The 10,454-nt window shown below is 42.2% G+C and overlaps 1 protein-coding gene across 1 annotated transcript in view; it reads right to left on the bottom strand.

The window, feature by feature from the left end:
• The window catches only part of LOC120023417 (glycogen phosphorylase, liver form-like), a 41,411-nt gene extending 31,357 nt beyond the window's left edge, over window positions 1-10,054 (bottom strand). Inside the window, exons 1-6 of the mRNA XM_038967436.1 lie at window positions 9,723-10,054; window positions 8,514-8,615; window positions 7,332-7,410; window positions 5,780-5,883; window positions 1,878-2,009; window positions 986-1,097 (exon numbers count right to left, since the gene is read on the bottom strand). Coding sequence (XP_038823364.1) covers window positions 986-1,097; window positions 1,878-2,009; window positions 5,780-5,883; window positions 7,332-7,410; window positions 8,514-8,615; window positions 9,723-9,965 — 772 coding nt within the window. The 5' untranslated portion in view covers window positions 9,966-10,054. The remainder of the gene's footprint in view (window positions 1-985; window positions 1,098-1,877; window positions 2,010-5,779; window positions 5,884-7,331; window positions 7,411-8,513; window positions 8,616-9,722) is intronic.
• Window positions 10,055-10,454: the final 400 nt, after the last annotated feature.

The raw sequence follows: 10,454 nt of genomic DNA, 5'->3' as shown, positions 1-10,454 counted from the left end.
ACTGTTCCGAATAAAACCCCCACCTGAAGAAATCCTCTTGAGACCATGCGTACCTCGATCACCGAGGGGGCGAAGGTTTGAGTAGAGACCGTAAAAACCTCAGTATATCCTAAGGGTGTAATGGTTGTTGAATTCCTAACCAAACCACGTGGAGCATTGGCTACACGGGTGGAAATGGTTAAACTCTGAGACTATCGATCCCGACAGAATAAGAGCAAATCTTAGGTACTAATTTTACTAGTCTGCAGCTAGAAATTGTCAACCTGAGATGCGAGGACCGACAAAACATCTATTCTATAAGAACATTGCTGAATGGTACTCTGAAGTATCCATTCTAACCACGAGAGACTTCGTGGAAGCAGAGAGACGATCAGATGAACTTTCTAACAGAAAGACAGACGATTCCAACAGAGATCCCGACGACACACTGAGCGTAAATATATATTTTGATTGCAATTATTCCCGAATGAGTGAGCGTTCATGTGCAAAGGATTAGCATTTCAATTAATATAATTAGCAACTGTGTAGTGACTCTTGTCTTTCCCGCCCTTCTCAGTCCACCAAGCCGTCATATCGGCTTAGACCACTAGGGAACCTCCCCTATCATTTCCTTGTAACCATATCTACTGTTTGTTTGTTTATGCATTTCTGTGATTATTTAGTTAGCTAATCATTTATTTACTAAGACAATTGGTGTATGGATGATTCATAGTAAAGACTGGGTTCGTGCAGATAACCAACAATTTACGACGTTTGGAATGAGACTAATGTGAGGTAAAGAATAATTAATTAATGAGAAGACTAATTGATCAGATATTAAAATATCTGAAAAGCTATATTAGGTAAATTATTACTTTGTAATCTGAAGATGTTCCTTGGTGCTCCGACTTCCTAGTTTAATCACGTAATAATAATTATAGAGAATTGATTTGATAAAAATAACAGTCTTCAATTTAATGATGCCCAAGGACACGACAGCACTTACAGTCCATCAGGTTGAAGTCGTTGGGGGCTCTGGCAGACCACAGCCTCATGGTGTTGACTGTGTTGTTCATATACCCAGGGATGGGCGTGTCATAAGGCATAGCAAGGACCACCTATAGAGGCAAGGCATGGGGGGAAAAGGGATTAAGATTAGGTTGAAGATTAAGATTAGGTTGAAGATTAAGATTAGGTTGAAGATTAGGTTGAAGATTAAGATTAGGTTGAAGATTAGGTTGAAGATTAAGATTAAGATTAGGTTGAAGATTAGGTTGAAAATTAGGTTGAAGATTAAGATTAGGTTGAAGATTAGGTTGAAGATTAAGATTAGGTTGAAGATTAAGATTAGGTTGAAGATTAAGATTAGGTTGAAGATTAAGATTAGGTTGAAGATTAGGTTGAAGATTAAGATTAGGTTGAAGATTAGGTTGAAGATTAAGATTAGGTTGAAGATTAGGTTGATTAGGTTTAAGATAAAAATGTAAGACTAATTTATCATCTTAAAACTTCCTTCCAAATAAGATTACGGGTAAATTCAAGACGATAAATGAATCAATACCAAGCCCAATAAAATTATAGATATGCAGGTACTGTACTTAGTGAGTCAACCTATGGGAAGAATTGGGAACACTTGAATTTAACATTATAAATATCAGTAACACTTTTAGCAAGGTTGACTAATGACCAAAACAATTTTTTAACACCAACAATGGCCCTTATTTGCCGTTATACCTGTGTAGTGACCTTGTAATAACACAAGTGACAATGTAAGTATATTAGAAAATGCATCTCAAATCCCCATAGATACGCAGGTACTAAAGTGGTACAACTTAGCACTATTATCAGCATGTTACAAATTTAAAAAAGGTAGTATTCTTTATCATGATTTTAAGTACCTGTGTGTCCACCCATTTGGCCCCTTCCTTAGACTCCTCCACTCTGCCGTAGAAGTGCACTGGTAGCATGTACTCAGGGCGGGCCTTCTCCCAAGGGTTACCATGACGCAGCCAATCGTCTGCTTCTTCCACCTAGGAACAAGCCAATCACATGACAACATACTGTATAAGGGTTTACAAGTGAATTTCAAAAATCGAAGTGTGACTAAGCAAAACTTGAATGGGTCAATATGTTTATGAAACCATAGCCTGGTCTCAGATCAGTTTGTGTTCTTGCCAATTCCAGCGCTCATTGTCAAGCCAATGGCATGACAACACAAACAGAGTGGTACTCAGGCTAATATAGCCGTAGATGGTCCATGTACAGCAGTAGTAGTAGTAGTAAAGTACAGTGTAGTATAGCATAGTTACATTACACATACAGGTAGACAGTACAGCATGGGTACATTACAGGTACAGTACATGATATAAGCCACCTCCAACGTCGTTTTAGAGAATTTGGCAGTACGTCCAACCGGCCTCACAGCCGCAGACCGCGTGTAACCACACCAGCTCAGGACCTCCACATCCGGCTTCTTCACTTGCGCGATCATCTGAGACCAGCCACCCGGACAGCTGATGAAACTGTGGGTTTGCACAACCAAAGAATTTCTACACAAACTGTCAGAAACCGTCTCAGGGAAGCTCATCTGCGTGTTCGTCGTCCTCACCAGGGTCTTGACCTGACTGCAGTTCAGTGTTGTAACCGACTTCAGTGGGCAAATGCTCACCTTCGATGAACACTGGCACTCTGGAGAAGTGCGGTCTTCATGGATGAATCCCGGTTTCAACTGTACCAGGCTGATGACAGCCTGGTACAGTTGAAACCGGGATTCATCTGTATGGCGTTGTGAACAGAGTGCCCCACGGTGGCTGTAGGGTTATAGTACGGGCAGGCATAAGCTACGGACAATTGAACCCAATTGCATTTTTATCAAAGGCATGATAATGCATGGCCCCATGTTGCAAGGATCTGTACACAATTCCTGGAAGACGAAAATGTCTCAGTTCTTCCATGGCCTACATACACACCAGACATGTCACCCAATGAGCATGTTTGGGATGCTCTGGATCGACGTGTACGACAGTGTGTCCAGTTCCCACCAATATCAAACAACTTGGCACAGCCATTGAAGAGGAGTGGGACAACATTCCACAATCAACAGCCTGATCAACTCTATGTGAAGGAGATGTGTCACGCTGCATGAGGCAAATGGTCACACCAGATACTGACTGGTTTTCTGATCCACGCCCCTCCCTTTGTTTTAAGGTATCTGTGTCCAACAAGATGCACATCTGTATTCCCAGTCATGTGAAATCCACAGATTAGGGCCTAATGTATTTCAATTGACTGATTTCCTTATATGAACTGTAACTCAGTAAAATCATTGAAACTGTTGCATGTATATTTTTGCTCAGTGTAGTTCAACATCTGGTTTTGGTAGATTAAGTTGACAAAGTTTTCTCCTTCCCGAAACTGACCACTTAAATGACCCGCTCAAGAATTTTCTATACAGAAAAAAAACTAAATTAGCGCAGATGACTGTAATTTCATTCATATTTAAAGAGATAATCTCAAACTATGGCAATGAAGCCATTCATCTATTTCCCCAGACCATATATGGTATGTCCAACCGCAGACCACGTGTAACCACGCCAGCCCAGGACCTCCACTGCTAACTGTTCCTGTAGACGTTGTGCTAACGCTAGTTAGCATTGTCTAGTGAAACTACTGTACTTCCAACTTCATTCATACTGAAATGGTATCATGTTTCAGCTAGTAATATTAATTACACAATACATTTTCCCCCACACCAAATAAAACTATACTGAACAAAAAATACAAATTAACATATTTTACTGAGTTACAGTTCGTATAAAGGAAATCAGTCAATTTAAATAAATTCATTCAAATCTATGGATTACACATGACTGGGCATAGGCCCGCCCACTGGGGAGCCAGGCCCAACCAATCAGAATTAGTTTTTCCTCACAAAAGGGATTTATTACAGACAGAAATACTTCTGTTTCATCAGCTGTCTGGGTGGCTGGTCTCAGACGATCCCGCTGGTGAAGAAGCCGGATGTGGAGGTCCTGGGCTGGCGTGGTTACACGCGGTCTGCGGTTGGACGTACTGCCAAATTCTCTAAAATGACGTTGGATGTGGCTTATGGTAGATAAATGAACATTCAATTATCTGGCAACAGTTCTGGTGGACATTCCTGCAGTCAGCAGGCCAATTGCACGCTCCCTCAAAACTTGAGACATCTGTGGCATTGTGTTGTGTGACAAAACTGCACATTTTAAAGTGGCCTTTTATTGTCCCCCCAGCACAAGGTGCACCTGTGTAATGATCATGCTGTTTAAATCAGCTTCTTGATATGCCACACCTGTCAGGTGGCTGGACAATCTTGGCAACGGAGAAATGGTCACTAACAAGGATATAAAACACATTTGTTCACAAAATTTGAAATAAGCTTTTTGTACATATGGAATATTTCTGGGATATTTTATTTCAGCTCATGAGCCAACACTTTACAGGACTTTTTTATTCAGCATTATAATAATAATAGTTTGCAGACCCGTTTGCAAACCCCTGCTCTAGATGACTATACAAATACTACAGCTGAGCTTCTCATTCTAAAACGTTTCATCATTCAGTCAGTGTGATCTGACTGAATGATGTCTATAGGGCCCCCCCCATCCCCCAAAATACAAAGTTCCCCACAGACATGACCTGCTGCTATTATGACACAAATTGAAATATCTTTCATGTACGCTTTTAACTTCAGAATAAAAATAAACACAATAGGCCATATATAATTGTTTTGAACACATTTGTAAAATATATATATATATATAAAAAATCAGTGGGGGTCCCCTGGGCAGCCGGGGTTCATTTAAATTGAAATCCACCCCTGTCACACTGTTGCAATCCAGGCTGGAGCCACAGAGGAAGGACGTTTGTCGTCACACTGTTGCAGACCTGGAATCTTTCAAAATACATTTTGGCGTTTGCTCTAATCTGACTGGACTCTTAGGTGCCAGGTGGGCAGGATTATTCTATTGGTTCTACTACACCAAGCAAGCCCAGATAAAGTATTAGAAATGATTTTGAATAGTATTTGAACCCAGGTCTGCGGTGTTGGTCAATCATTAAACAGGAAGAGGTTGCTGCTACCCCTCTTCTTCGCTCTCTGTTGAAATGGTGAAACACTAGCATGTATCCCAAATAGCACCCTATATAGTGCACATCTTTTGAACAGAGTCCTACGGCCCCTGGTCCAAAGTAGTACACTACATAGGGAATAGGGTGCCATTTGGGACCCAGTTGCGATAGCCTTCTCAACCCCTGAGCCAACCAATCGACTAGCGTGTTGTTGCCCTTGTTTGATTCTGATAACAACCTTCAGGACATACACACCGGAGGGGTTTTTGCCCTTTTGAATTTGGGCTGTGTGTTTGCAGTGCAATGCACTTTTGAACGCTGAACTAGATTGTATTGATTGTTCATTGACTGAAGCGGAGCGAGGCACGAAACATGTTCTGTACATACCGAATAGTGTTGGAGAAGTTATACTCTACTGCAAAGAATGAAATCCTTGTGGTTTGTCATTGTTAAAATGAGCTTATATATATATATATATATATATATATATATATATATATATATATATATATATATATATATATTTGGATTTCTAATAGGGTAAGACAGTTTAAATAAGCTCATGAGGCATTTACAAATTATATATCCAAGAATCAAATGATATATCTCAATAATTTAGTCAAAAAACCTGGATGTACCAATCCCAGACTGCCCCTTTAAAATGCAGTAGATGAATGCAGAGAAGTGTTGTTACCTGCCAACCGTTCTTGATCTTCTGATTGAAGATTCCATACTCATAACGGATGCCATAACCGTATGCTGCCAGACCCAGGGTGGCCATCGAGTCCAGGAAACATGCTAGTCAGGGGATTTAAATTAATTACTAGTCAACGGTTCAAAAATACTAACTGATGAAGTATAAAGATACAGTGGACGCAAAGAAAACCTGTAGGGTGTAAAGTATGGAGTAAGGGGGGGTAGGGTACGGTGTAGGGGGGGGGTAAGGTACGGTGTAGGGGGGTAAAGTATGGAGTAAAGTATGGAGAAGGGGGGGTAAAGTATGGAGTAAGGGGGGTAAAGTAGGGAATGGGGGGGTAAGGTACGGTGTAGGGGGATAAAGTATGGAGTAAAGTATGGAGAAGGGGGGGTAAAGTATGGTGTGAGGGGGGGTAAAGTACAGTGTAGGGGGGGGTAAAGTACAGTGTAGGGGGGGGTAAAGTACAGTGTAGGGGGGGGTAAAGTACAGTGTAGGGGGGGGGTAAAGTACAGTGTAGGGGGGGGTAAAGTATGGTGTGAGGGGGGGGTAAAGTATGGTGTGAGGGGGGGGGTAAAGTACGGTGTGAGGGGGGGTAAAGTACGGTGTGAGGGGGGGTAAAGTACGGTGTGAGGGGGGGGTAAAGTACGGTGTGAGGGGGGGTAAAGTACGGTGTGAGGGGGGGTAAAGTATGGTGTGAGGGGGGGTAAAGTACAGTGTAGGGAGGGTAAAGTACGGCGTAGGGGGGGTAAAGTACGGCGTAGGGGGGGTAAAGTACAGTGTAGGGGGGGTAAAGTACAGTGTAGGGGGGGTAAAGTACGGCGTAGGGGGGGTAAAGTACGGCGTAGGGGGGGTAAAGTACGGCGTAGGGGGGGTAAAGTATGGCTTAGGGGGGTAAAGTATGGCGTGAAGTTTGGTGTAAATTATGGTGTAAAGTATGGCGTAGTATTTCTTAGTATCTGCTCTGGAATATTCCTATGAAGGTTAGTTATAGCGACTATAGGAGTTGGCTCTATAGAACAAACAAATCTGGGACCAGGCTACAGGGAGGTTGTCATTTGCTTTGTTTGTGGCATAAAGATCTGTTCTCATGTCAAAAAAAGGCTGCGTTTACACAGGGAGCCCAATTCTGATCTTTTCCCACTAAGTGGTCTTTTAACCAAATCAGACCAGCACTTTTTTGGGGAGATTTGAGCTGCCTGTGTAAACGGAGCCAAACTATAACAAAATGAAGTGTAATAAAGTGTGTCTGTGGTGCAGCCAACCAAACAGCCTCTTACGGTTGGGTAAACTTCCTGTTTTGGCCAGCCAACAACAGCCGCATAGTGTTAGGTAAACTTTCTGTTCTGGCTTGCAGACAGGAGAGGCTAGCTGTAGTTTTCCACCCGATGACAACCCACTGTATTCTGTACTACACTGTGTGACTACATTAAATAGAACCCTGTAGCCCGGTCCCCAGTTCCATTGGTTCCGTGTAGACAACTTCTTTGGTCATGAACCACCATAGAAGTTAGCAAGGACACACACACCTAACACTTGGTCCGTACTGTACCTGCCAGTCTGCCCAAGCCTCCGTTCCCCAGCCCTGCATCTTCCTCCATCTCTTCCAGGTCCTCCATGTCCAAACCCAGCTACACAAACAAACAGAGACTTTAAAAATAACAAACTCTATTCAACTTGTTCAAGCAATACAAAAAGGGGACAGACCCATATTAGTGTTTAATAGTGTATGAGCTGATGAATCACATCACCATGCTTAACCTGCATGACCAAGGTGTGTTAATTATGCTTAACCTGCATGACCAAGGTGTGTTAATCATGCTTAACCTGCGTGACCAAGGTGGGTTAATCATGCTTAACCTGCATGACCAAGGTGTGTTAATCATGCTTAACCTGCGTGACCAAGGTGTGTTAATCATGCTTAACCTGCGTGACCAAGGTGTGTTAATCATGCTTAACCTGCGTGACCAAGGTGTGTTAATTATGCTTAACCTGCGTGACCAAGGTGTGTTAATCATGCTTAACCTGCGTGACCAAGGTGTGTTAATCATGCTTAACCTGCGTGACCAAGGTGTGTTAATCATGCTTAACCTGCGTGACCAAGGTGTGTTAATCATGCTTAACCTGCATGACCAAGGTGTGTTAATCATGCTTAACCTGCGTGACCAAGGTGTGTTAATCATGCTTAACCTGCATGACCAAGGTGTGTTAATTATGCTTAACCTGCATGACCAAGGTGTGTTAATTATGCTTAACCTGCGTGACCAAGGTGTGTTAATCATGCTTAACCTGCGTGACCAAGGTGTGTTAATCATGCTTAACCTGCGTGACCAAGGTGTGTTAATCATGCTTAACCTGCGTGACCAAGGTGTGTTAATCATGCTTAACCTGCGTGACCAAGGTGTGTTAATCATGCTTAACCTGCATGACCAAGGTGTGTTAATTATGCTTAACCTGCATGACCAAGGTGTGTTAATCATGCTTAACCTGCGTGACCAAGGTGTGTTAATCATGCTTAACCTGCATGACCAAGGTGTGTTAATCATGCTTAACCTGCGTGACCAAGGTGTGTTAATCATGCTTAACCTGCGTGACCAAGGTGGGTTAATCATGCTTTCACAGTTGAGAAATTCTGTCTCTTGTAACAGTATTCGTTAAGTCTCTAGGCTCCAGTGGTTCCTGCCTGAAGACATGCCATTGGTGTGCTCTAGACGTCCTCTCAGTTCTGTCTCACCTGGTAGATGGCCTCGTCACAGGCGTTCTGCAGCCCCAGGTTAATCATGGTGTTCTGGAGGGTTCTGCCCATGTAGAACTCCAGGGAGAGGTAGTACACCCGCTAGACAAGGGGAACAGGGTGGCAGACCATAATCAACAACAACAAAAAGTTCCCCTACTCCAGCATTCCAAATAGAAAACGTTGTGCATGAAAAATAAACGAGAGAGAGTTTGTATTGAACAAAGTCAGGTATGTCACTCCCAGCTTTAGTTCCTTTCTCCGTTTGCTTCCTAGTAAGGAAAAATCCTTTTCATTATGATGTAAAAGTCAAAACTGATCCGAGATCAGCCCTCCTACTCTCAGATTCTTCCGGAATACAACCAGGCCATTGAAACTATGATTTCATGAGAGGCCTACAGCTTCATGGTAAGGCTAAATATAGTCTTTATCACAATGTAGCTCTCCTTCCTCCCAATCTATGGTCTCCACCAATCCACTGCTATTAGATTTGTAGAAAGTAGGTTACATTTCATGGAGGAAGGAGATATTATTGGGAAGCAAATTGATGGTGATAATGATGACGAGGAGCAGCAGACGGAGACATTTAATAAAAGGGGGGCGGGGCTGTGACTAGTGATGGGCATTCAGAGTCTTTCCGGGTAGCCACAGTATTTGGCTCCGTTCCCATAAAAAAAAAGAGCTGCATAAATTGGGTCCCAAACAGCTCTTTATTCAAAACTCTTGAAAAATGTTTGAAATTGCAAATTTCAAATGTAATCCAAAAAAGTAGGGTACCATGTCAGATCGTAATATGCATGTTCAAATACATATTTACCTAACCCTACATTTTTTTGGGGGGGGGGGGAGCGGTTTGACTGCAGTGCAAAAATGAGCGTGGACCGTATCGATATCTCTCCACTATTTATTTATTTTTTGCAGTAAGGATTCAACATATTCAGATAATTATTTTGTCATTTATTAGCAGGTAATCGTTGTTTGAAGCTCAACAAAGTAGTTAGTAGACGCAGTATGCAAATCAGGGAACCAAATACGATTCGGTTCCCAAAGTTCACCAAAAAAAGCAGTTGGTTCGCGAACGACTCATCACTAGCTAATACTGGACCAGATAAGGACAGTACAAGACAGACAGGTAAAGCCAGGATAAATTATCCAAACAAAAGTACAGCATGATATTTGGCAAAGTCAACCACTTTGAAACGACTTTACCTTGGGATCGGTCTCATAGTAGAACTGCTGGGTTCTGATCCATCTTCCCACCAGGTGATCTCGAACCGTGTGCGCTAGGGCGAAGTAATAATCCCGCGGCGTCGCTACGTTCCTGTCTTTGACCAAAGTGAAATGAAGATGTCGGTTAAAACCTTTCTTCAACTCGGCGACGTTCTCCACCCCGACAATTCCTCTGATACTGATCTGTTTACGCTTCTCCTGGTCAGTGAGAGGTGCCGCCATGCTGCTGAACAAAACGGCTGCTGACAGTCTTTCAATTTCAACTCAAAAGTGGAGAAACTAAGTTTAGGTAGTTGCTTTTCTGTGGCGTGAGTCTCCTCCTCCCTATCCTCTTTAATGTGCATGGAGGCGGAGGTGTGACGTTTCCCAACCTCTCAACCTCTGGCAGATGAGTGCAGAGAAAAATATTGGAAAAATGTTTTTGGACACTTATCATTTTATTGAATTCACAGATACAGAAAACACCAAGAGAGATCATTAATAATAGCAACAATTCCAAATATAGTAATAACAATAATCATAACAATAGCAACATTTGTCTTTATTGACATATAAGTAAACAGACTATATGTAAAGTATAATCAATGTTTAAGGACATTGGACCTTTTGTATAATCCGCCAAGCAGAGCATACATTTTTATCACTTTAGATTTCAGACGCACATTGCTTAAGCGCACATTATATACATTGAGAGAACTGCCTACTTGTATG

The sequence above is a fragment of the Salvelinus namaycush genome, chromosome 28, assembly GCF_016432855.1.
Source record: "Salvelinus namaycush isolate Seneca chromosome 28, SaNama_1.0, whole genome shotgun sequence".
Classification (NCBI taxonomy): domain Eukaryota; kingdom Metazoa; phylum Chordata; class Actinopteri; order Salmoniformes; family Salmonidae; genus Salvelinus; species Salvelinus namaycush.
The sequence above is the reverse complement of the archived record's forward strand: the minus strand, read 5'-3'. Positions and strand labels throughout refer to the sequence as shown.